General features: G+C 45.0%; 1 protein-coding gene across 3 annotated transcripts in view; it reads left to right on the top strand.

The window, feature by feature from the left end:
• ano8b (anoctamin 8b) overlaps positions 1-23,313 on the top strand; it is a 130,021-nt gene extending 106,708 nt beyond the window's left edge. For all 3 annotated transcript variants that reach the window (XM_063032514.1, XM_063032515.1, XM_063032516.1), the window contains 5 exons: positions 5,046-5,762; positions 12,757-12,948; positions 13,293-13,424; positions 15,639-15,749; positions 15,871-23,313. In XM_063032514.1, the coding sequence (XP_062888584.1) occupies positions 5,046-5,762; positions 12,757-12,948; positions 13,293-13,424; positions 15,639-15,749; positions 15,871-16,557 (1,839 nt within the window). In that variant the 3' untranslated portion in view covers positions 16,558-23,313. The remainder of the gene's footprint in view (positions 1-5,045; positions 5,763-12,756; positions 12,949-13,292; positions 13,425-15,638; positions 15,750-15,870) is intronic.
• Positions 23,314-26,749: the final 3,436 nt, after the last annotated feature.

Below are 26,749 nucleotides of genomic sequence, written 5' to 3' on the forward strand. Positions count from 1 at the left end.
AAAGACGGAACTGGTCGGTAGGCTGATTGGTCATTGTAAATTGCCCTGTGGTAAGACTCAGATTTGATTGTGGGGGTGGCAGGGTGGTGTAACTTGAAGGGCTGGAAAGGCATATTCCACGCTGTATCTCAATCAGTCAATAAATATACATTTTTGGTTAGAAGTTACAAGAAGAATGGGGCTGAGGAAGAGATGTGAGCTGGGTGATCTCGTTGGAGATGGGATGCCATGTGATACAATGCCCAACTCTCCATGCATCAGAACACCTTCCAGGTCCCCCCGAGGCTGTTCACCATCTCCAGGACACAAGACAGGAATGTGATGGAGTACTGTCTATTTGCCCGGATGACGGAGCTCCAGCAGCACTTGAGAAGAACAACATTCAGGACAAGCAACACACATCAAAGCTGCTGGTGAACGCAGCAGGCCAGGCAGCATCTCTAGGCAGAGGTACAGTCGACGTTTCAGGCCGAGACCCTTCGTTAGTCCTGACGAAGGGTCTCGGCCTGAAACGTCAACTGTACCTCTTCCTAGAGATGCTGCCTGGCCTGCTGCATTCACCAGCAACTTTGATGTGTGTTGCTTGAATTTCCAGCATCTGCAGAATTCCTGTTGTTAACATTCAGGACAAAGTAGTCCATTTGATTGTAAGACAACAGTGGCTGCAAAGCATACCATCCACAAGGTGAACTGTGATTAATTGTCAAGACTAGCTCAATAGCACCTCCCAAGTCCATTCAGCTTTAGCACCAGGCAGGACAAGAGCAGCAGGCACGGGAACTACCAAAGTTTTCCGTTCCAGGTCTCCCATCACCTTGACATTTAAATCTTGGTCCTTCGTTAACAATGGGTGTAAGCCCTCCCCAACAACCGTGGGTGGAGGACTGCAGCAGATCAAGAACATGGCTCACCAACACCTTCTCAAGGATAGTAATGAACTTTGGTCTTTACTGCAACACCCACATCCTGAAAACTAAAGAAAATGAAGCTCCCTGCACAGACGTTGTGTGGGAAAGATTCCCAGAACCCTACTGGATGTTTAATAACCAGTGCAGAGGTGTCAGAGTTAACCCCCTTCACCTGGATGTCTGTCTGCTGCAGCACCTCAGAGAAGCCAGCTTCTGGAAGGCAACTGCATTGCGGAGAAAGATTAGCCTAAATCAGCACAAGCAGCCCAGGCTTGGTGGAGGGGGAGGAGAGCAGATCTCCAATTGAAGTGTCCTTGCACGGAGTTGGAGCCTGCAGGCAGTCAATGGGCTACAGCACTGGGGAGGAGTGTGTCTGCCCACTGACCAACATCGTCACTCAATTCAGGCTCTCCCTCTTTCAACACTCTGAATTTACTCAAGCTGTATCACATCTGCTCATTCATCTCCCAGCTGCCTCTCCCTTCCCTCTCAAACAGGATAATACAGATCTTCCTTCCACACCCTCTCCCCTCCGCTCTTCTGGTGTGGCTTCACCAGAAATCTGACTAAAATTCCAACAGAATTAATTCTTTAGCGCTTGAAGGAGGGCTGTGACATCAGGAAATATGCGATTCAGATCTACTCTGGGAAGAGATGTTGGAAGCTAGCATGGTTGGAGAAGGTTCCAGTAATGGGGCTGTTGAGGTGAGGAGTGAGGTTTTGCAGAATTGGGAGACTTGCATAAACGCACTACCTCAGGATATCCCTTGCCCAGTCACAGACGATAAAGTGGATCAATTTAGAAAAATATGGGCAGAGCTGTGATGTCGGAAGTACAACAGCCATTTAAAACAAGATAGCCAATGTACAGAAAGCAAGGTTCAGCGCAGAATTAAATGAGTCAATATTCTCTATAAGAGGAGGGGGCACAGATCCTCAGGACACTGAAGGGTGAAATGGAAGCATATTCACTTATGGGATGTCAGCATTGTTAATGAGATCAGTATTTATTGTCCACCTCTAACTGCCATTCAGATGGATGACTGGTTCAAGCACAGTTTTACAGCTGGTGGAGCTGCCATCTCGCAGCTCCTGCAGCCCAGATTCAGTCTTTACCACAGTCCTCTCTGTGTGAAGTTCGCACGTTCGCCCTGTAACCAACGTGGTTTTCCTCCTGGTGCTTCGCTTTCCTCCACATCCCAGTAACCTGCAGCTCCATTGGTTAATTGGCTCCTGGTGTACAAGTGAGTGATAGGTTCTGAGGGGAGTTCATGGGAATGGGGGGGAATAAAATGGGATTAGTGAAAACAGGTGCTTGCTGGTTAGCATTGTCATGATGGGCTGAAGGGCCTAATTCTGTGCCATATCACTCTATGATTCTTCTCAATTTTTTAAAAAATAATTTATTTTTCAGAAACTGTGGGTCATTTAAGTCTGGCATTTACTGTCCTCAGGAATGTGATGGCATGAAGTGGAAGTTGAGTCATCTTCTCGAACCACTGTTTAATGTAATTAATTAGTGGGTCTAGAGTCGCTTCAGGAGAGCAGATTTCCCTCCCTGAAGAGCATTGGTGAACTAGACAGGGTTTTACAATGATTAGTTCATGGCTACCATTCCTGAGACTCACATTATACTGCGGATTTCCCATTGCCATTGGGAGGGTGGGTTGGATTTAAACACATCCCTGAACTTTTGCTCCAAGGAAAAGTGCCTGGCAAAGAAACCCACGCCCTCACCCCCCTCAGAGGGAAGCAGAGCCAGGGTCGGTACGGTAACTAGAACTGGCATCTCTGACATTGTAGCATTTCCTCAGGACGGCTCTGAGAGTGGGATTACAAAGACGTGGCTTTGTAAGGCATTGATCAGATCGCAGTTGGAATATTGTGAGCAGTTTTAGGCCTTTTATCTAAGAAAGGATGTGCTGGTATTGAGAGGGTCCAGAGGAAGTTCATGAAAATGACAGGATTAATGTATGAGGAGTGTTGATGGCTCTTGGCCTGTACTCACTGGAACTTATAATGAGGGGGGAGATCTCATTGAAACCCATCGGGTATTGAAAGGCTTGGGTCAAGTGAATGTAGAGAGGATGCTTTCTATAGTGGGGGAGTCTAAGATCAGATGCACAGCTTCAGAATGTAAGGACGCCCCTTTAGAACAGAGATGAGGAGGAATTTCTTTAGTCAGAGGGTGGTGAGTCTGTGGAATTCATTACCACAGACAGTGGGGAGAATGGGTTAGAGAGGGATAATAAATCAGCCATGGATGAATGGCAGAGCAGACTCAAATGGGCCAAAGAAGCAGAATTAGACCATATGTCTTGTGGTCTTTTAGCAGAGATACCTACACCAAGACATCTCACCAGCATGACTGATGGCAAACTCAGCCAGCCTGATAAATATGACCAACACCAGCTTCCGTATGTATTATGTCACAGCACAAAACCTGATTGTGACTCACATTCGGTGAGTGGCCAGGGATGTGCTGAGGTGGAGAAGGGAGATTCCCTCTGCAGTGGGGATTGCTTCCTTCAACCTAGGGAACTGCAGAGGGTGATTGACTCGATACTCAGTCAGTGTTGATGCCCGACTGTTCCAGACAGCAAGAGCTGGTGATGTTAGCAACCAGAAGAATGTAGCAATTACAACAGGTTCTTCCTATGTTGAAAGGTCAGCTGTAGATTTACCAAGTGACAACATTGAGAAATCAGTCACACGGGGACAGAGCTGAACAGTTTGAATAGGCTCAGTAAGGACCCAAGTCATGGGAAGGAGAGGGAGCATGAGTGCACACCTGCGTGTTAGTGTGTGTACACGTGCACGTATAGGGACTGAGAGCTCCATCATGAGTAGGTGTGTAACAGGAGCTGACTTCGCGTGTGTTTGTGCGTGTGTGCATGCGCGTGTGTTTGTGTGTACAACTGTATACTTTACAGGGACTTAAGAGTCCCAGTAACGACTGGGTGGGTAACAGAGACTTAAAAGCTGATAAATCCCAAAGGAAGGGCTTGGAGATGTATCCAGGCCAGCTACTGGAGGCAAGGGAGATTTGACAGTTAGCAGGACAGACACGAGGTGCCAGATGACTGGAGGACGGCAAATATGGTCCCTTTGATAAAGAAGAACATCAGGAATGGGCCTCAAAATCTAACATCATTGTTAGGGGAGTTATCGGAAAAAGTTCTGAGGGACAGGATTAATCAAGGATATTCAGTGTGGCTTCTTTGTTAGAGGGAAGATCCTGTTTGATCCATTTAAGTGAATTTATTGAAGAAGTAATAAAGTGTGGCGGGGTGGAGATGCGTCTCTACCAAGGGAGGAGTAAGGTGCTCCTTCCCTCCGCTAGCCTGCAGGTCACCCTTACCCAAGGTGTAGCACCTGCTTTGCCCCCCCCCCCCGACCCAAACAGACTCACCTGAAACCATGGGAGCAGGAGGTGGAATCATACGAGCAGGTGGTGCATATCACAAGTTCTGGTTATGTGACCACTGACATCAGACAGACAATCTCTGAAGAGTATTATAATGTCTGAGGTCTCCTGTCATATGAAGACAATGCCTAGAAGAAGGCACCTCTGTAGAAAAATTTGCCTGGAACAATCACGATTGCCCACGTCTTACGACACGGGACATAACGAACGAATGAATAAAGTGTTTCATTGAGACTAGTGCTGTGATGCATTCTACATGAACTTCAGTAAAGCATTTAACAAAGTCCTGCGTGAGAGGCAGATCCAAAAGGTTAGAGCCCATGGAATTGAGGGCATTAAATGCAAAAATGGCTTGACGAAAGGAGACATGGTGTGATTGTGAAGGGTTGTTGTTTTTTTTATGATTACAAACTTGTGACAAAAAATTGATGCTGGGACTTTACTTATTAATATTTACACTAATGATTTGGATATGAGTTTATGGGACGTGATTAGTAAGATTGCAGATGATTACTGGTGTTGATAGCAGGGAGAGTGTTCAGGCTACAAATAAATATTCACCAACTGAAAAATGGAATTTAATCCTGATAAGTGCAAGGTGATGTACTTTGTGAGGACTCATAAAGGTGGGATAGTGAATGGTGGAAGATAAAAATATAAGGGAGGACATTAGCTGTGCAATGTTGACCAGATTGTCTTTCTGCTGACAGATGTTGGCCACGCTTCTGATCACCAGGCAGATTATCTTGAACATGAAGGAGGTTCTCCAGCCACTCTTCTACGAAAAGTACAAGCAGGGAGACCTCACACTTCAAGCACTGGCCAGCACCCTGAGGAATCTGTTCAAAAACGTCCCGGACCGGTTCAGAGGGGAAGGGACACCTCCGGACGACCCGGTCGAGCAGGAGCCTGAAGAGCTGGCCATTGATCAGGGCAATGAGAAAGGGGAAACCAAGTGTGAGAACGGGGCGTGCGGAGCACCTGAAGAGGAGGAGGAGCAGAGGGAGGAGGATGGCGACGAGGAGAGCATCCTGGACTGCGGGCTCCGGCTCTCCAAGAAGGTCAGCTTCGCCGGGGGTGGCCAAGGCCCCGCCAAGGAGGAGAGGAGCTGTGAGATGGAGGGTGTCCTGGACGGCATGCTGATGGAGGAGGGCAGCCCCATCCTGGTGGAGAGAGGCGCCGAGGGAGGACTCATGTTCGAGCTGTGTGAGCATGACGCAAAGATCGAGGCAGACTACGGCCACATTGCAGGGGAGAACAAGGAGCTGAGCGTCACGCTGAGACAGAGGAGGAAGGACAAGAACACAGAGCAAGGGGAGGACACCGAATCTACAGCAAACAGGCTGTCCTGGATGGACCCACCTGATGACTATGAAGACGCCCCCCTTACACAAGGAGAAATTGAGAGCTTAATGCAGAAATATGAGGTTAGTCCGTATTCTCAGTTGTGATTATATACCATCAGTTAGAGAGCAGACCTTCCAGCATATTGTACACTTAGTACTGGAATCTTTGTCCTGCTTATATACGCACACACTCCTACACAAGAAGAAATTGAGAGCTTAATGCAGAAATACGAGGTTAGTCCGTATTCTCAGTTGTGATTACATACAGTCAGTTAGAGAGCAGACCTTCCACCATATTACACAAGAAGAAATTGAGAGCTTAATGCAGAAATATGAGGTTAGTCTGTATTCTCGGTCGTCATTATATACAATCAGTTAGAGAGCAGACCTTCCACCATATTGTACAGTTAGTTAGTGCTAGAATCTTTGTCCTGGTTATACACAAACACACCTGAAGTCTCCATTATATACAAACAGTGCTGGGTCTCTCAGTCCCGATTATACACACACAGTTAGTGCTGGGGCACCAAGTCTGCATTATATACAAACAGTGTGGGAAGCCTCAGTCCCTGTTATACACACATAATTCAAATTTCACAATGAATTTATTATCAAAGTGCTTATCTCTGAGATTCATTTTCTTGCAGGCATTCACAGCAGAACTGAGAAATTCAATAGAATCAATGAAAAACTACACACAAACCAACCAATGTACAAAAGAGAACTAACCGGGCAGATAAATAATGCTGAGATCACGAGTTGTAGAGTCGTTGAAGGTGAGTCCAGTCCATGGGTTGTGGGATCAGTTCACAGATGAGGTGAGTGAAGTTATCCACACTGGTTCTGAAGGGTAATAACCTGGTGGTGTAGAACCTTCCCAATAGCAGTGGCATGGACGCTGGGGGTCCTTGACGATGGATGCTGTTTTCTTGCGGCAGCGCTCCTTATAGAAGTACTTAATGATGGGGAGGGCTTTTTCTGTGATGGACTGAGCTGTGTCTATCATTTATTGTAGGTTTTTCTGTTCTTGGGCATTTGTGTTCCCATGGCAGGCTGTGATGCTACTAGTCCGGATACTCTCCCCTGCACATCTACAGAAGTTTGTCAAAGTTTTATATGACATGCCAAATCTGCACAGACTTCCAAGAAAATAGAGGTGCTGGCGTGCCCTATTTGTGATGGTGCTCACCTGCTGGTCCCGGGACAGATCCTCTGATATGATAATACCAAGGAATTTAAAGTTCCCAACCCTCTCCACCTTCGATCTCCTATTGAGGTCTGGCTCATGGGCACCCAGTTTCTTCCTCCTGCAGTCAAGAATCAGCGCGAGGGCCTTGGACAGGGGAAGGGGCAAAGGCAGGTTACTGGCTCCTTAAAACCAGTCACTTTGAGCAGGTGGAGCTCGACAGCCATGCTTAGCAGCAAATTTAGAGAGGAAAAGCTCTGATCAGAAACCGCCGCTGCCTTGCGGTATACCCTCTCAGGGGAGAAGGCTTTGGGAGTTAAACCCCAAACGGCAATCTAGAGCTGAGGTCTGTAAAGAGGCCATAGGTTGAATTGAACACTGATGGACAACTCCTGCAATGCCATTGGTGCCGAATTGCATCGGTCTCTGCCGTACCCATCAGCTGCGTGGAGAGGGGGAACAACATGGACAACAGCTTGCTCTCCATCTTGTACTGCCGGTGGCTTGCTTTATCACATAGACAGCTGGGCCGCAACCTCCATGGCCTACTCTGACCAACGGAGGGCCTCAAGGTCATCGCAGTAGCTCTCCAATTGCGCCCTCTGCTGGAGGAACTTGGTGCCTGCTTTTATCTCTGCCTACAGAGAGGACAACTGCAGGATTACAGTTTAATGTTTAAAGTCTCTGCTGTTTGCTAAAAGATAGCCAGGACTGCTATCCAGTCCAGCTCAGTCCATCACAGGCAAAGCTCTTCCCACCACTGAGCACATTTACCGGGAGCGCTGTCACAAGAAAGCAGCATCCATTATCAAGGACTCCCACCATCCAGGTCATGCTGTCTTCTTGCTGCTACCACAGGGCAGGAGGTACCCCCCACCTGCAGACTCACTTTCAAGGACACTACAACATATCTTCTCCAGTATTTATTTATATTTGCTTAATGTATCTTACACATTGGTCACTTGTCATTCTTTATATATGTATAGTTTAATTGTGCAATTCTTTATTTTCCTGTAAGTACCTGCCACAAATGAAACTCAGGGTACTTTATGGGGATATATACATACTTTGATAATAAATTTACTTTGACTTTGACTTGTGAAGGATGGACTACAATGACCGGATAGCTGGAGTTTACAAGATGTTTAACCAACACCATCCTGGTCAACAGCCTGAACCCTTGCTTTGTTTTCTCCTTTCTATTTTAGGTACATTGTTCTCCCACTTCCTATTTCTTTCATTCTTACCGATGGCATTGTTGATTTATATACATAACCTGTGTCATTACTGAGATATCTCTGCACAGTCAGGCATAATCTACCTGATTTTCAACTGAGGATCTTTCTGCCACCTGGGCTGATTGTAAATATGCAGCATCTTGTCATTATTCTGAATGAGGGTGTGGGATTGAGATTCAGATTAGGTCATACAATGAAATTCCTTGCTCACAAGAAGCTCATAGTGTAAATAGTATACATGGTAATAATAAATATGAGTGCCCAGCAGGAGAACGGTGCAAAGATTTTAGAGCAAAAAGAAATGTTAAGTGACAATTACTGAGTGAAGCAAGTTTTCCTAAAACTTGAATACCTGGAGATCCTCATTTTGCTGTTTAAGGGTATAATTTGACCACTCTAATTGTCACATGCTAAGATGACAACACTTCAGAAAGTCTTTCATTCACTGGGACATATCCTGAGCTGATGAAAGACACTTTTAATTCAAGGGTTTCTTTAAAAATACTTTTAATATAGAATACTGAACCGGACTGTTCGCTAGGCAGTTTTAAATATGTTTATACACCAGTACGCCAATGTTCACACAATAAGAACTTCACGCATTCCAAATATAGTCCTCTGAGTAAAATAATTCCAGTGTCAGGAATTTGATGATAGGAAGCAGAGCTGATTCCACATTCCATTTTCAATCTGTTGTTCATTACACCCCGAGTCTCAATGTACAAATTGAAATGTTTTTTTTAAACATCCAATTATTTCCTGAAACTGCACCACAATACTTCCCAGCATGGGGAAGGCCAGTTAGTTCACCATGCCTGTGCCATCATTTGAAAGCGTTATCTTCACTTTTCTTCCTACGAGCTTTTAAAGTTTTCCCTCATAACCATTCAGGAATCCACTTTTAAGAGTTTGAATTGAATCTGCTTTCTCTGTCCTTACTGAGTTTGTCCAAAGCCTGTGTTTTGAGGAAAAGGAAGTTTTGCAATAATGTGTCACTAAGGAATATCCTAAGTTGCTCTACACCCATTGGAGTCCTTCAGAAGGGTAGCTTCTATTACTTTGCAGGAAATATAAATACCGAGCAGCACGGAGCAAACCTCCACAAACAGCAATGTGATAATGACCAGACAACACACATAAAAGTTGCCGGTGAACACAGCAGGCCGGGCAGCATCTCTAGGAAGAGGTACAGTCGACGTTTCGAGCCGAGACCCTTCGTCAGGCCCGAAACGTCGACTGTACCTCTTCCTAGAGATGCTGCCTGGACTGCTGCGTTCACCAGCAACTTTTATGTGTGTTGCTTGAAATTCCAGCATCTGCAGATTTCCTCGTGTTTGCGTTTTTAAAATGACCAGACAATTTTGTTTAGTAATACAGTGTCCTAGAGCCTCCTCTGTCTCTCAGTGAGAAGAACCCTGCTGTTCCTCCTCTTAAAAAGGGTCTATTTTAAATGATCACTTGAGGCCTCAGTTTGACAGCGCCCCAGTGTGTGCTCCATCCCTACTCAGGCTGAGACTATCTGTCTATGTCCTTACGTCTCCAGAGTTGAAATTAAATCACCTTAAAAGTCATGAAAGGTCCTGCCTGGGCACGCTGACTCTAGGTTGTGTTGTAATCCAACAAAAAGAGAGATATTTCCAAAAACGAGGGGGTAGAGGGTGGAAGGGAGAAGTGACTGTACAAAATACTCAACAGAGGAGTGTGTGTGTGTGTGGAGGGGACAGATAATGACGACTGGGGAGAGCTACCTACATATTTAGTAAGGATTGAGACCTGTATCACACATGCTGCTTCACTATTTTTCCTCCCTACTAACCTTTCCTGGCCAGCCGATGGTGTGGTGGCATCAGCACTGGACCTCGAGGCAGATGGTCCCGAGTACAATTCCGGCCAGGTCCCAACCTGGGCAGCAGCAGTATCTGTGCAGAAGAAAGGCTTGGCAATCTACTAACGTATCTTGTCACGAAAACCCTATCCAGAGGGTCACCATGTGTCAATGGCACTCAACAATGAAAATCTCTCCCATCCTTTTCCCAGTCTTGTATTTTCCATTTCATTATTCTCCACTCTTCTCCTTATTGTTGTCTCATCCTTCCTCTCTCCCTCTCTTGCCTTTTCTTTCCTTACTGTGTCTGGAGTATACCATCTCAACTCTCCCTTTCCTTCCTTCTAGCTTGTTCTAACTAATCAATCTCGCCCCTTCTCTGATTCCTCTCCATTTCTCTTCTCTTTTCTGTTTCCCTATCCCATCCCACTCTTCCACTCTCTCTCCTGCCCCCCTTCTTTCTTTTTCCTAGATATCCCTCAATCTAATATCCCACCATTCCAAATCTCTCTACACTCATGACTGTGTGGCTAAGCAGGGCTTAAATGCCATTTATAAATTAATAGATGACATAACTGTTGTAAAATCTCAGATGGCAACAAGGAGGCATACAGAAATGAGATGGATCAACTGGTTGAGTGGTGTCACAATGACATCACACACAATGTCAATAAGACCAAGAAATTTATGGTGGACTCCAGGAAGGGAGAGTCAGTAGAAAACACACCATTCTCATTTAGGGGTCAGTAATGGAAAGGATGGACAGCCTTAAGTTCTTGGGTGTCAATGTCTCGGAAGATCTACCCTGGCCCCTACTTTGTTTGGCATTTGAGGAGATATGGTATATCTACAGATGTACCATGGAGAGGGTTCTGACTGGGTCAGTCACAGCCTGGGACGGAGGTTCGACTGTACACGACCACAAGGGGCTCAGGAGGTTTACAGAGTCAGCCAGCTCCGTCACGGGCACAACCCCTCCCCACCATCCAGGGCATTTTCATAGAAGGCATGATCCATCACTAAGGACCCTCGCCACCCAGGACATGCCCTCTTCTCATTACGACCATCAGGGAGGAGCTACAGTGGCCTTAATGATTCCCTACCATTGAGTGCATCTACGAGGGTTGATGGATAAGTTTGTGGCCTAAGGTAGAAGGAGTCAATTTTAGAAAACCTAGCACATTTATTTTTCCTACATTTACACACTTAGTCCATTGGTCATGGAGCATATGGATCACTGCTTTGTAAAAGCCGGCGTCTTGGACCTCCAGAAAGTGGCCCACGGCAAGGGTGGTTGATAAGTTTGTGGCCTAAGGTAGAAGTAGACGAGTTATTAACTTCAAACTTTCTGCATTTTCACTCAAAAGAGTTGAACTGCACGTGCATATAACGAGAGTGGTATAACTCATCTCCTTCTACCTTAGGCCACGAACATCAATCACCCCTGCTGTGGACCTCTTCTCCACGCTGAGGCTCAGGTAGTTGTTCTTGCACCATTTGACAAGCCTCTCTAGCTCCTTTCTATATGCCGGCTCATCATTGTTGCCGATGAGGCCAACCACTGCTGTATGATCAGAGAACCTGATGTTGCGGTTTGAGCTGGACCTGGCAGCACAGTCGTAAATCAGCAGCGTGAACAGCAGCGGGCTGAGCACATAGCACGGAGTGGTGGGAGGGTGGGGATACCAGTGCTCAGTGTGATGGAGCATGAGATGTTGCTGCCAACTCAGACTGACTGGGGTCCTTCTGTCAAGAACGCCAGGATCTAGTTACTGAGAGCGGTGTTGAGCCCCAGTGAGGACAGTTTACCCACCAGCCTCTGAGCTGAAGTCAATAAACAGCATCCTAGCGTGTGAGGCATCATTTTCTAGGTGGGACAGGATGGAGAGGAGGAGTGAGGCTATGGAATTGTCAGTGCACTGGTTTGGTCATAGCCAAACTGGCAAGGATTCAATGTAGCTGAAATGTGGGATTTTATACAATCCATTACAAGCCACTCAGAGCACTTCATGATTGTCGAAGTCAGTGTCAGTGGGCGGTAATCGTTTAAGCCAGTTACCACTGCTCTCTTGGGCACTGGAATGATGGTGGCTGCTTTGAAGCCTGCAGTTACAATGGACTGTTTCAGAGAGATATTAAAGATGTCCATTAAGACCGCTGTTAGCTGGGTTGCGCAATCTCTCAGCACTTAACCAGGTATGTTGTCCAGCCCTGCAGCTTTGCGTGCGTTTACCCTGGCTATGATCGTCATCACCTCAGCTGTGGCCAGACACGGTGCCTGTTCCTCGGGGGGAGAGGGGAGCTTTACCTGATGTCACATCATTCCTTGCATCAAATCGTGCATAGAAGACATCGGGCCTATCAGGAAGGGAGGTGTTGCTGTCATTAACACATAGGGTGGATTTGTAACCTTTTATGATTTGTGTACCTTATCACATGCGCCACTTGTCCCTGGTGCCACAAAGGTGCCTCTGAATTTTCTGTGCATACTCACGCTTTGCCTTCCTGATAGCATGGGGGAGCGCGGCTCCTGCTGACCTTAGAGTCGTTCTGAAGGCAGCAACCCAGATTTCTGAATAGTCCATGAACTCATGAACTCTAACTCGTTATTCCTATTTTTTTGCACTATTTATTTATTTTGTAATTTATGGTAATCTTATATATTTGCATTGTACTGCTGCCACAAAGCAACAAATTGCATCATATGAGACAGTGATAATAAACCTGATTCTGATTCATTTAACACTTTCTATTCATCCTTCTTTCACCTCACTTTTGTTCCTCCATTCTCTCCTTTTCTGACACTTAACTTCCTTTCCTCTTCAGGACACTTTCCAGGACTACCAAGAGATGTTCATCCAGTTTGGGTACGTGGTACTCTTCTCCTCTGCCTTCCCCCTTGCTGCAACGTGTGCCCTCATCAACAACATAATTGAGATCCGCAGTGATGCCTTCAAACTATGCACGGGATCCCAGAGGCCGTTTGGCCAGAGAGTGGACAGTATTGGCCAGTGGCAGGTAGGGCAAATATCTGCACGTCCATTTGATAATGCTTTCCTTGAGTATAGTTATGGCATTCGCAGTTTGCCTGAATACATATGGTGATGGATGTTTCTCATAATATGCTATAAACAATTTGATGTCGTATAGTCCCACTGATGTGATAATAAACCAGGTTTTCTTCTGCAATTTAGAGTCCTTTGCCCTGGTGTTTATGTTGTAAGTGTGACTGAGGACCATTTTTCTGTGGTGATTGACCATCTGTGGCTATGGAGACCCTAATATTCCTGTACCCCCTGGGCCGAGGACAGATACCGAGGCTGCCTTTCTGCTGAGCTCCATTGTTCATTCTTTCTCCACAGAACGTGATGGAAGCCATGGGAGTTCTGGCCATCATCGTGAACTGCTATCTGATTGGTCAGTGTGGACAGTTGCAACGCCTATTCCCATCGCTCAGCTCAGAGATGGCCATTGTCCTCGTGGTCATTCTAGAGGTAGGGGGGCAGCATGGGGTGAGAGGTGTGCAGGGATGATTCAAGGCGATGAGGGGCAAAGATGGATATCAAAGTGTTACAGTGAGGGGTGTGAGACATATTTCTTAAAATCTGTTGTATATCAGAACATCATGGTGAGGGGTGCAGGGTAGATCAGATTACTGTCAGAGCTGCAAAGAACAGCAGTGGTTTATATTAGCGTGTCACGTTACCATAGAGGGTTTACTGGTACGTATCTGAATTAGGTGCATTCATATATTACTGTGTGGTGTATATCAGCACAAGACCATAAGATACAGTAGAATGAGGCCATTTGGCCCATTGAGTCTGCTCCGTCATTTCATCATGGCTGATCCATTTTCCCTCGTAGCCCCAATCTCCTGCCTTCTCCCCCCCATATCCCTTCATGCCCTGACCAATCAAGAATCTATCAACCTCTGCCTTAAATATACTTTATACTTTATTGTCACCAAACAATTGATACTAGAACGTACAATCATCATAGCGATATTTGATTCTGAACTTCCTGCTCCCTGGATTACAAATTGATAGTAAATATTAAAAATTTAAATTATAAATCATAAATAGAAAATAGAAAAATGGAAAGTAAGGTATTTCCAAAAAAACCAAGAAGCAGGTCCAGATATTTGGAGCTTACGGCCCAGATCCGGGTCAGGATCCGTTCAGCAGTCTCATCACAGTTGGAAAGAAGCTGTTCCCAAATCTGGCCGTACGACTCTTCAAGCTCCTGAGCCTTCTCCCGGAGGGAAGAGGGACGAAAAGTGGATTGGCTGGGTGGGTCGTGTCCTTGATTATCCTGGCAGCACTGCTCCGACAGCGTGCGGTGTAAAGTGAGTCCAAGGACGGAAGATTGGTTTGTGTGATGTGCTTCGCCGTGTTCACGATCTTCTGCAGCTTCTTCTGGTCTTGGACAAGACAACTTCCATACCCGGTTGTGATGCACCCTAGAAGAATGCTTTCTACGGTGCATCTATAAAAATTAGTGAGGGTTTTAGGGGACAGGCCAAATTTCTTTAGTTTTCTCAGGAAGTAAAGGCACTGGTGGGCCTTCCTGGCAGTGGACTCTGCTTGGTTGGACCAAGTCAGGTCATTTGTGATACTGACCCCAAGGAACTTAAAGCTTTTGACCTGTTCCACTTGCGCACCACCGATGTAAATAAAGACTTGGCCTCCACAGCTGCCTGTGGCAATGAATTCCACAGATTCACTATTCTCTGGCTAAAGAAATTCCTCCTCATCACCATTCTGAAAGGACAGCCTTCTATTCTGAGGTCATGTCCTCTGTTCTTAGACTTTCCCACCATCCTCTCCACATCCACTCTGTCAAGGCCTTTCACATTTGTTTCAATAAGGTCACCCCTCATTTATCTGAATTCCAGTGAATAGAGCCATCAAACGCTCTTCATACAACAAGCCATTCAATCCTGGAATCATTTTTGTGAACCTCCTTTGAACCCTCACCAGTGTCAGCACATACTGTCTAAGATAAGCAGCCCAAACCGCTCAAATACTCCAAGTGAGGCCTCACCAATGCTTTAGAAAGTCTCAACATTACATCCTTCCTTTTATATTCTAGTCCTCTTGAAATGAATGCTCACATCACAATTGCCTTCCTCACCACTGATTCAATGGGTAAATTAAACTGTAGGAAATCCTGCACAAGGACTCCCACGACCCTTTGCGCCTCAGATTTTTGTATTGTTTCTCCATTTAGAAAATACTCAACCTTTCATTTATTCTACTAAAATGTATGACCATACACTTCCCAACACCGTATGCCATCTGCCACTTTCCTTGCCCATTCTCCTAATCTAAGTCCTCCTGTAGCCTGTCTACTTTCTCAAAACTACGTGCCCCTCCACCTATCTTCGTATTGCCCGCAAACTTTGCAACAAAGCCATCAATGTCATCATCCAAATCATTAACGTATAGTGTAAAAAGAAGCGGTCCCTACACAGACCCCTGTGGAACAGTACTAACCACCGGTATTTACAGCATGGGACGCGACGTATGTGCGGGATATTCAGATGTTACCGTGTGGGGCGGGGTGCCTCTGAAAGTGTGCCGCAGTATTTGATGTGGAAAGTGCCAAATGGTTATAGCAGGGTGTATCAGTGGGATGCAGTGAGCCTAGTGTGACAGCAAGGGGTTTCACCAGTGAATTGACTAACGGTTTGGGTTTGTTCTCGGCAGCACTTCGCTTTCCTGTTGAAGTATGTGCTCCAGATCGCTATCCCAGATGTTCCCGCCTGGGTGGCTGAGGAAATGGCGAAGCTGGAGTATCAGCGACGGGAAGCTTTTAAGGTAATTGTAGTGGGCGTAGGGGAAGGTGGTAAATGTTCTGTTCCGGAGCCGCAGGGGTTGACAGGGGCTCCGGGACGGGACGGGACGGGAGCTCCTAACGCTGTTCTTCCCTCTCGAGCAGAAACACGAACGCCAGGCACAGCAGCGGTACCAGCAGCAGCAGCGGCGGCGGCGGGAGGAGGAGAAGCAGCGGCAGGAACAGCGGGAGAGCGCGCAGAGCCGCCGGGAGCGAGAGGCGGGCCGGGAGGAGGGCCGGGCCGGCGCCGCGCCCTCCGACCAGCCCCAGGGCCGCTCCGGGGGCAGAGCCAAGATGGCGACGGCGGCGGCGGCGCCCAGCGACAAACCGAAGCGGCCCAGCTCGCTGCTGGCGTCCAACAACGTGCTGAAGCTGAAGCAGATCATCCCGCTGCAGGGCAAGTTCCTGTCGGGGGCCAGTGGCGGCGGGGGGACGGCAGGCAGCGCGGCGGGGGCCAAATCCCCGCAGTCCCCCACCGGCAGCGAGAGCAAGCTGCCCGGCTTCCTCACCTTCAGGTTCCTTAAATCGCCGGCGGACGGGCGGAAGGAAGGGACAGCCGAGAAGGTACAGTCGCCCACCAAGCCCTTCAACCCGGGCAAACTCTTCAACTTCGGCAAGTCCGACTCCAGCAGCAACGGCGCCGCCCCGCCCCAGCCCCAGCCCAAGGCGGCAGCAAGCGGGAGCGCCCCCGGAGAAGGAGGCGAGAAAGCTCCCGCCAGCCGGGCTGACCTGAACGGGCTGCCGGAGGAGACCACTGCCCCTGGCCCGGAGTCTACCAGCCCCAAGCGTTAACTCAGCCCGAAGGGTTTGTAGCCAGCTGGAGGTGTCTGAAACTTCCTGCAGAAGATTTCCCTTCTCTCGTTATTACTTTGTAAAAAATAATAATATTCAGGGATAGAAGTCTGTATTTGAAAAACAGAATTCTCATCATCTTCAGGTTTTTATACAACATGGTTGGGGGTAGACCCTTTGATTTACCAATACCGCAATCTGCTTTTTTAAGTTGTCCACGGACACTGGAGACTTTTGTGTCAACCTTCCCATCTTGGCAGGTCACGGTAACTAGAGGGACACGATCAATCACACAAGCCACGTCTCACTTTGCATTTTGCAAATCAGGCATAAGTCTCAGTGAACCCGTCCACGACCAGTTGTAAAAAAAAGTTGCATTTGAACCCCGTTGTCACCATTTCAAGGTGGGGAACAGGTGTCGCTTCTGTCGAGCGTGTGGCCAGAGCTGTTACCAATGGGCTCCTGGTTTTGCAGAGCCTGGCTGTCTGCCCCAAGTCAAAGGCAACAAACCTCCTGGAGATTTCAGACGGGAGGGGGAATTGGGACTGTGAAGCCTTCATTTCACTGGTTAGGTAAATAATGAAAGTATTTGATTGACGTTTGAAAGGCATGATGGCGAGAGGCTGTTTCCTCAGGCTGGAGAGTCTAGACCAAGGAACAACCTCAGGATAAGGAATCTGTAATTTAAGGTGAGGTGGCAATTCCTGTAGCGGATGGGTTGTAAATCCTTAGACTTTTCTGCTATTGAGTGTTCTCCAAGCTGAGAGCAAATGTTTTTTTATGCTTTGGGTAGTAAAATGGATGTAGAGGATTGATTACAATCTTGAATGGCAGGCTTGAGGGGCTGAATGGTCTCCTGTTATATATGGTGGCCTTGCATATTATACTGTTTGTGACTGCAGGAGCAAAGGACAAAGGGTTCAGGAGACCCTTCCACAGTGAACTGTGCTCTGAAGTGAACAGGAGGAGAGCCTTGGGTTGCTGGCTCCCACTGGGTGTAGGCAGATACCATATATTTTTTGCACACCACCACAACCCCTTCTATTCTTCCTGCATCTGTCCCCAGTATTTTCATAACTGTGTTATCTTAAGTGATCAAAAGATATAAAGAAAAAGAACTATAGGATCCCCATGCAGGACTTTCCTCCATTTTGCAGCACGGCCTGGGGAATATTTAAAGTATTATCGTTTTAGAGAAGAGGAATACTGGGCTCATTAAGGAAATGGATGGACTACTGGTGTCAGTAGACGGTTCCATTTGATGGATCACACTTTGTGAGCATGCCAAGCTGATGGCTGAGAATAACACGGGAATGCTGTCCTCCGAAAGGAACATCAGGCTTTCCCATTCATGGGACATTGGTTACCAGGGATGGGCTAAGAGGAAGTCATTCTGTTGTGTTTAATGAAACTTAAATTGAACAGGAATTGGCACCTTGGCAAATTGAATAAGTGGGGCTACAGATACGGCTTTAAAGAAAGAAAGAGTGATCAAAAGGTTCGGGTGAAGGGAAAACTGCATTTAAAGTGAAAGCAGTTTGGGTAATGGTAGGCGAGTCAGTAATTATGTACCATCACAAACAAAACTGGGAGGAGTTGCATCGAAATGCATAGACAATGTAACAAGGTTGGCAGATTAAAGGTATAAGTAATAATGATTTTGATTTAATGGACTTTTCTGGGATATGATCATGCAGCAACCGAGGATGGGAATTCCAGCAAGTTTGTTTGGGAATTGGAAAGGAAGGGCATGGAATGTGGTCCTGAATAATAAAGGATTTCACAAAGGCATTAGGGAGAAATGATCTGGCTCAGAACGATAAGTAGAATCGGTGTAGTTGAGATAAGAGATGAAAAGGTACAGAAAACACAGGTAGCAAATGAGAAAATCTGCAGATGCTGGAAATCCAAGCAACACACAAAATGCTGGAGGAACTCAGCAGGCCAGGCAGCATCTATGGAAAAAAGTACAGTCAATGTTTCAGGCCGACGCCCTTTGGCAGGACTGAAGGGGAAAAAAAGCTGAGGAGTAGATTTAAGGGGGGGGAGAGAGAAACACCAGGTGATAGGTGAAACCTGGAGGGGGAGGGATGAAGTAAAGAGCTGGGAAGTTGATTGGTGAAAGAGACAGAAGAGTTAACTGACCCAGAATACCAGTTATACACAGTGGCCACTTTTTTAGGTACAGGAGTGGAACCTGGTCTGGTTTTCTGCTGCTGCAACCCATCCACTTCAAGGTTTGATGTGTATTCAGAGATGTTCTTCTGCACACTGCTGTTGTAACACGTGATTATTTGAGTTACTGTCACCTTCTGGTCAGCTTGAACCGGTCTGGCCATTCTTCTCGTCCTCTTACATTAACAAGCATTTTCACCCACAGAACTGCCGCTCATTGGATTTTTTTTGGTTTTCCGCGACATTTTCTGTAAATTCCAGAGACTGTTGTGCATTTAGATTCTAAGAGATCTGCAGTTTCTGAGATACTCAAACCATCCCATCTGACACCACCAATTATTCTACAGTCAAAGTTACTTTGATCAATTTCTTCCCCATTCTGAACAACAGCTGAACCTCTTGACCATGTCTGCATGCTTTTATGCATCGAGCTGCTGCCACACGACTGGCTGATTAGATATTTGCATTTGCAAGCAGGTGCACGTAATAAAGTGGCCACTGAGTGCATTTTGGAGAGTTAAGTGATAAGATGAGCTTGTAGAAAAGCTAATACAATAACATGGAAGAATTTATTTTTCATAAGGACTGCAAATTGAAGGAAAATATTAAAGACTGGATTTGGTTTAGTTTACCAGAATGACATGTCATGTAGAGGCAACAAAGGAACAGCCCACTGTAGTGAACTGAATTAGTAATCTTGGAGTAAGTGATTAGTGAGGGGAAAATAATCAGCATATGATTATTCAGATTATATAGCATTCAAGTCAGAGATTTGAGCCTTGAACTTAAAGCTAGTTACATAGTTATGAAAAAAATGTGTAAATCTCTGATTAGGCTTTAGCTTGGGAATTGTGGCCTGGGCTTCATATTTTAAGGATGACAAGAACTTGGAGAGGGTATACTTGAATTTTAGCAGAAATGATGGTCTCTTCTTAGAAGAGAAGATTTAATAATAAGGTTTTTATGTTTCAATAGGTTTTTGTAGATTAAATAATGACAAAAGACTTCTCCTTGCTATCACAGATTTTAGATCATCTGCAAAAGAAAAATGCTGTAAAGAATTTTTTTCACAGTGAGCTGTGATCGGGAACCTGCTGCTTGAAAGAGCAACGAAACACATTCAGTAATAAATTCCTAAGTGAATTGCATAAATACTTGAAAGGAAAAGTTTGCAAGGCTATGGGGAAAGTCCAGAGTGAACAACTAAATCAGAGTTGGCAGACATCATAGGCAGGATAGCCTCCTGTGGTACTAAACGACTGAGAAATATGTTCAGAGAATCAGAAGCTTTATTGTAGAAAGCCAACTACAAAATCAGAAAAACATTCAAGTCTTTGCTGCCAAGTAACTTCAGGTCTTCTCCCACTATTCTTTTCTCCAATAATGGTGCAGTGATAGACAGAAGCAACACAGAAGTAGGCCTTTTGGCCCATTGAGCCTACACTGCTCACCATTTATGCTAATCTTATGTTAATTCCATTTTATTCACCACCCCACATTCTTATCAGCTCTCCTCCCCTCCCCCATTTCTACCACAGATCTAAACACAAGGGATAGGTTTTACATAGGCTAATTAACTTAATTAACATATCCTCCTTATGTGGAAGGAAACAGGAGAGAACCCATCCAGTCATGAGAATGTGCAAGCTCCATGCCCCCAGCTCCTGAGATCAAGTTTGAACCTGGGTCTCTGGCACTGTGAGGCAGCAACTCTGCCAGCTGTGTCACTGTGCAACCACAAGCCTTGTATCTTTCTTGAGTGACAGTATGGGAAGCATTAAGATACTGACTGCAAAGACAGCATAATAGCACACATTGAGATGAGGTTTTACTAGACAGAAGAGGGTTTTTAGGATATAATCATGTCTGTTCTCCCTATCCGTTCCCTGTACCACTGTGTGTTCCCCTTTATGTTAATTACAGGAAGCCCTGGTCTGCAAATCTGACCTTTTATGAGTTTTAAACTACAAATCAAACCCAAGTATTACTACACCATTCCTGATGAGAATAAAGTTGATAGAAATAGTGTAATTTTACACTTCAGACTGAGGTATTTATTATCCTTTATCAATATATGGTGAATGTGGTTTCTTATGGTTCTATATATAAATGTATATAAGCATGTATAATGGTCTGTGCACCAAGAAACACTTTCAGCATATATGTTTAAAGTGTTCCAGTGTAGAACGGATTAAATATATCACTTGGATCTAAATGGAAATGCTTATATTGAATTTTGTATTAAATGGCACCCTGTGTTTATTGGGTAAGGGAATTACTACAGTAGAATTGTGCCCTCTGGTGAACTCCCATTCCGTTCACCTTTCCAAGAAAGGATTTGCATTTAATAGTGTTTCTTCACAACCTCAAAGCAAGCCAAAACCGATTTTTAAGGGTGAATTCTTGATAGAATAAAAGCAGCACTGCAATATTCCACAACCATCGACTAGGTAAAGGTTCAATTTTTGAGTAATGCTGATTGTGGAATATTGGCTCAGATGAATATGGAGATGTTGGAAATATTCAGCAGGTTGAACACAATCTATGGTGACAGAAATAGTTAATGTTTCAGTATTACGATCTCTCACCATATCAGTCAGGAGACTGAGAAAACTCTTGAGAATCTCAGGGTCTTTTATATCTCTCTGAGAAGACAGCTGGAGTCTCTCTCCTGAATGACCAACAATGATGCTGCAACTTGGGCTGGGATTTTTCTCAAGTCCTGAGAGAAGTGAACCCACAGTCGAGTAATCTACTGAGCCATGGCTAATATTGGTGTTCGAAGATACAGTCAGTTGGGTTCAGTCTACTTCAATAAAGCTGCACTTTATGCCCACTGCCACATGGTTTGGAAGTACTGTCATCACAGTGGCTAATCTATAGTGAAATCTCATTGAAAAATTCTCTCCCCGCCCATCCCAGTTAGAAAGACAAGTTGAAAGGTCTGAACCTAACAATGAGAGGCAAGGGAATAAAGAGCGGAAATTTAACTTCAAAGTGGCCTTAACTGTAAAGGGCACGTGAGCAAATTAGTTCAAGCAAGGCATGCATCCTGGCAAACAGTCACAGAGTTCCCTGTTTCTATTGTCTCATTTTATTCTTGTCAACATTTTGTGAGCTTTGTTCTTTAACGTGAGATTCTGTGCCAAAGTACACAGAGGCATTACAGGTAGAGAGAATCACACTCTCAGCAAACTTAAGAGATGATTGCAGCTCTGCTCCTTGGGATTTAGTTCTAATTTATTTCACCTGTCTTTCTCTTGTCCTGCTTCCAATAGATGTTGCTTCCCCACTGAGACTTTGCCAGAAATAGTATTGCTGAACGCAACAAGATATTCAGCCACAGCAGCCTGGCAGGTTCAAGCACCTCACTCCCACCACACTCAGGAAGCACTTCTGTAAAAGGAAAGTGATTTAAAACTTTTCCTGTTTGCAGCCTGTGAAGATAGATGTGACACACCAAGGACAGAGCTTGGTGCCAGGCCAGAGCACTCCTGGTTTTACTGGCAGTGTTCCGCACCGGGAATTCTCTCAGTAACTGAGCTACTCCCTTTGGAATTGGTGCACAGATGGTTCTAGAAATAAGGACTGAGTAATCGTTCTTTGGAATATTCCTAAAGGGGCACTTTGCATCTTAATGACTTAGTATTTAATAAAGGAAGACACTTTGGTAACTATCACTTATTTTCAAAAGGCTTTTGACAAGGTCCCACACAGGAGATTAGTGTGCGAACTTAAAGCACACGGTATTGGGGGTAAGGTATTGATCTGGATGGAGAATTGGTTAGCAGACAGGAAGCAAAGAGTGGGAATAAACGGGACCTTTTCAGAATGGCAGGCGGTGACTAGTGGGGTACCGCAAGGCTCAGTGCTGGGACCCCAGTTGTTTACAATATATATTAATGACTTGGATGAGGGAATTAAATGCAGCATCTCCAAGTTTGCGGATGACACGAAGCTGGGTGGCAGTGTTAGCAATGAGGAGGATGCAGAGTGACTTGGATAGGTTGGGTGAGTGGGCAAACTCATGGCAGATGCAATTTAATGTGGATAAATGTGAAGTTATCCACTTTGGTGGCAAAAATAGGAAAACAGATTATCATCTGAATGGTGGCCGATTAGGAAAAGGGGAGGTGCAACAAGACCTGGGTGTCATTATACACCAGTCATTGAAAGTGGGCATGCAGGTACAGCAGGCGGTGAAAAAAGCGAATGGTATGCTGGCATTTATAGCGAGAGGATTCGAGTACAGGAGCAGGGAGGTACTACTGCAGTTGTACAAGGCCTTGGTGAGACCACACCTGGAGTATTGTGTGCAGTTTTGGTCCCCTAATCTGAGGAAAGACATCTTTGCCATAGAGGGAGTACAAAGAAGGTTCACCAGATTGATTCCTGGGATGGCAGGACTTTCATATGAAGAAAGACTGGATGAACTGGGCTTGTACTCGTTGGAATTTAGAAGATTGAGGGGGGATCTGATTGAAACGTATAAGATCCTAAAGGGATTGGACAGGCTAGATGCAGGAAGATTGTTCCCGATGTTGGGGAAGTCCAGAACGAGGGGTCACAGTTTGAGGATAGAGGGGAAGCCTTTTAGGACCGAGATTAGGAAAAACTTCTTCACACAGAGAGTGGTGAATCTGTGGAATTCTCTGCCACAGCAAACTGTTGAGGCCAGTTCATTGGCTATGTTTAAGAGGGAGTTAGATATGGCCCTTGTGGCTACAGGGGTCAGGGGGTATGGAGGGAAGGCTGGGGCGGGGTTCTGAGTTGGATGATCAGCCATGATCATAATAAATGGCGGTGCAGGCTCGAAGGGCCGAATGGCCTACTCCTGCACCTATTTTCTATGTTTCTATAATACAGAGTAGTTTCTTACTCGGTGAGTTCCCTCATATTTGAGAAGTAAGGGTTAGGTTGACCGAGAATGGGAATGGAAACCAGAAACAACTGTTGGAACAGGAGTGGGATGAGATCCCATGATCTTCTAACGAGAGAATTCTGTCCCCGGAGGCTGAGCTGCCTGCCTGCCTTGCTCAAATATCTGCTGGAAGTTAGAGGGGCTTGTTTTCTTCCGGAACACTATACATTTTATTGGGCAGTTTTTAAAAAAAAATAATTTTTCAGAATCTGGAAGCACCAGCAAGGGGAGTGTTTATTTCTTGTTCTTGAGAAGATGATGGTGAGCCACCTTATGGAACCGCTGGAATCATTCTTTGATATTGGAGAGGGAGTTGAATGAAGGACAGTGCTATATTTCTATGTTGTGGTGTGTTGCTTGGAGAGTGGGGATGGGGTGGTTCTGATAGATGTTTGTGGTGCTGTGCTTGCTGCCCTTGTCTGACTTGATAGAGGTTACAAGTTTTGGAAATGTTGTTTTGGCAGCCTAGCTGAGTAGTTGCTGTAGTGCAGGGAATGAATGAAATGGTGGATGGGATAACAGCCTAGCTGGCTGGTTTGTCCACATGGTGGTGAGCCTTCTGAATGCATTCATCCAGGAGTGGTGTTTTGCAGAGAGGGGAATTGCACCAGGAGATGGGTCACACCACAGTCTATCCAGCCTCTGATCTGCCCTTGTAACCAAAGTTGAGACCATGATGATACCCAGGGAAGGATTTAGTATTGTAATGCTACTGAAAGTTACAGGGTAGTAGGAAGTAATTTGTTGGGTCTTTTGAGGCATGAATGTTTCTTGTCACATATCAGCCTAGGCTTGAATGCGATCTAGGTCTTGCTCTATGCAGGTATGAATTGTTGCATTTGCTGATTTCTCAGTGGAACTGAACATGGAACAATCGCTGAGAACATCATTGTTCCCTTATGCTGGAATAAAGATTACTGATGAAGCTGACTGGGCCTAGGACACTGCCATGAGGTATCCTGTGGTTACACTCTGGGGCTGGGATGGTTGAATTCCAGCAATCACAACCTTTGAGGCAAAGCCCCAACCATAGGGATGTTACTATCCAGGGGCCATCCTTTAAGTGCTCCTGCAGTAAATTAGCATGTCACTATGTGGATCTGTCAACCTGTGCGACTAACCTTTGGAAATACACAAGAACAAAACAGAAATTGCAGTTGCAGGAAGTTTGAAAATATTCAGCTAATCAGCGAGTATTTATGGAGGGAGAAACTAGGGAAATGTTTACGGTATTTTACTTTTCAGCAGCACTTGGAGCAGGGGTTCCCCAACCTTTTTTTAATGCCATGGACTTCTATCATTAACTGAGGGGTCCATCAAACCCAGGTTGGGAATCCCTGACTTGGAGGACATTACAAAAGCTTCAGAGAAGGTGCAGGGTAAAGAGAACAAAGGGAATGTCTGATATAGGTTTGAGACCAAGAGGTAACGCTGTTGGTGTCAGCCGAGAGGAGGTGGTGAAGGCTTTTTCACCACAGCTACTCTTTTGGAGAAGAAAGAAAGGAAAAAAGGGAAAATGCTGGAACTGTGATGTGCAAAATATTGCAGTTGCTGGAATCTGAAATAGCACACTCAGCAGGTTAAATTGCAAGTTGATGGTCTGTTAGAACTATTTCTGACACAAAATGGAAAGGCTGGTTAACTGAAATAGTTGAATTCAACTTTGAATCTTGATAACTCGACTGATGATTTTTCCTCAACCATGTTTGACCTTACAAATCTATGTGACCATTGAAGCCACAGTTAGTCCCATGAAGAAAGGCTGCTTTGAGGAACAGCATCTCAGCCTCTGACTAGGTAAATTATGCATTAAGACTCAACAATTTACAATAACTAGTTTTTCCAAATTGTCAGAGGTGGTCAGTTTTGACAATATGCCATCACCTTGTAATATTAACTCTGTTCAGACATTCCATGACTTGTAACCAGTTCAAGTATTGGAGGATGAAGTGATGCTGTAAATATTACGTCAGTGCATAAGTGTCCATGACTAAATTATGGACTGTTTTGTTTGCTGACATATCATCTAAAGGGGGCACATAAATAAAGCTTGAACTTTATTTGAAAGGACATGAAGAAATTCAACCAACTGACAGTACCACATAGAACTGTGATTTGTCCTGTGGTTAGTTAGCATGCAGCTAAAGGACATTCAGGAGGAATAGTTTCTAAAAATAAAGAAATGCATTTGCTGTTAGATTTCCATTTCTATGGCACCTTTTACTTCGGAATATCTTTAAGTGTATCACAGCAATGAAATACATTGTAAAATCAATTTGTACAGAGCAAGATTGTACAACTAAACACTGTGATCCTGTTTTAAGCTTTAATGACAGAAATGTTGGGTAAAATTCCCCACTCTTCAAAAAATTGGCTGCAGGTTCTTTACATCCACCCAAGACACCAGACAGGCCTTGACTTGACTTCTCATCCCAAAGTTTATTTTAATGAACAGCATTAATTCTTCTTGATCAAAAACGCTCTATTTCCAATTAGTGTTACAGTCCAGCCTCTACAAGTATTTGTCCTCAACAGTATCACTTTCAAAGATAATTATGCCCAAGGAATATATGGAGTTGTTGGATGGATAAAAGCATACAAATTAGGAGTAAGTCTAGGCTACTCTGCTGCTTCACCTTCCAAAGGGATTGTGACTGACTTGGTTATAATGCAAGTTGCATATTTATGGAATTGCTATAGGAGTCACATCTATGCAACTGTTGACAGGAACAGCCTATGTAGCAGATTGTACTCATTGTGGACCCAGTCTAAAACCAGTGTTGTCATAATGTAGGATTACAATTTGTCCTGTGGTTAGTTAGGATTGTGCTAAAAAATGCTCAGGATGAATAAAGGAGAAGGGCCATTGTACAAAAAAAAAATAAGGATGCAATGTAAATATGTACTCTTCTGGCACATTTACAGAAACAAAGTACCAGCGAGACAAGTCTCCTCATCACTGCATCTTCCATTTTACTGATGTACAGAGGTTTTTAATTAGTTTCTATTTCATGCAAAAGGGTTTATTTATTTTGTCATATTTTTGTAATGCTGCATAAAGAACAATAAAACTGTGCACAGAAATGACTCTGATTT

The sequence above is a fragment of the Mobula hypostoma genome, chromosome 24, assembly GCF_963921235.1.
Source record: "Mobula hypostoma chromosome 24, sMobHyp1.1, whole genome shotgun sequence".
In the NCBI taxonomy this organism is placed as follows: domain Eukaryota; kingdom Metazoa; phylum Chordata; class Chondrichthyes; order Myliobatiformes; family Myliobatidae; genus Mobula; species Mobula hypostoma.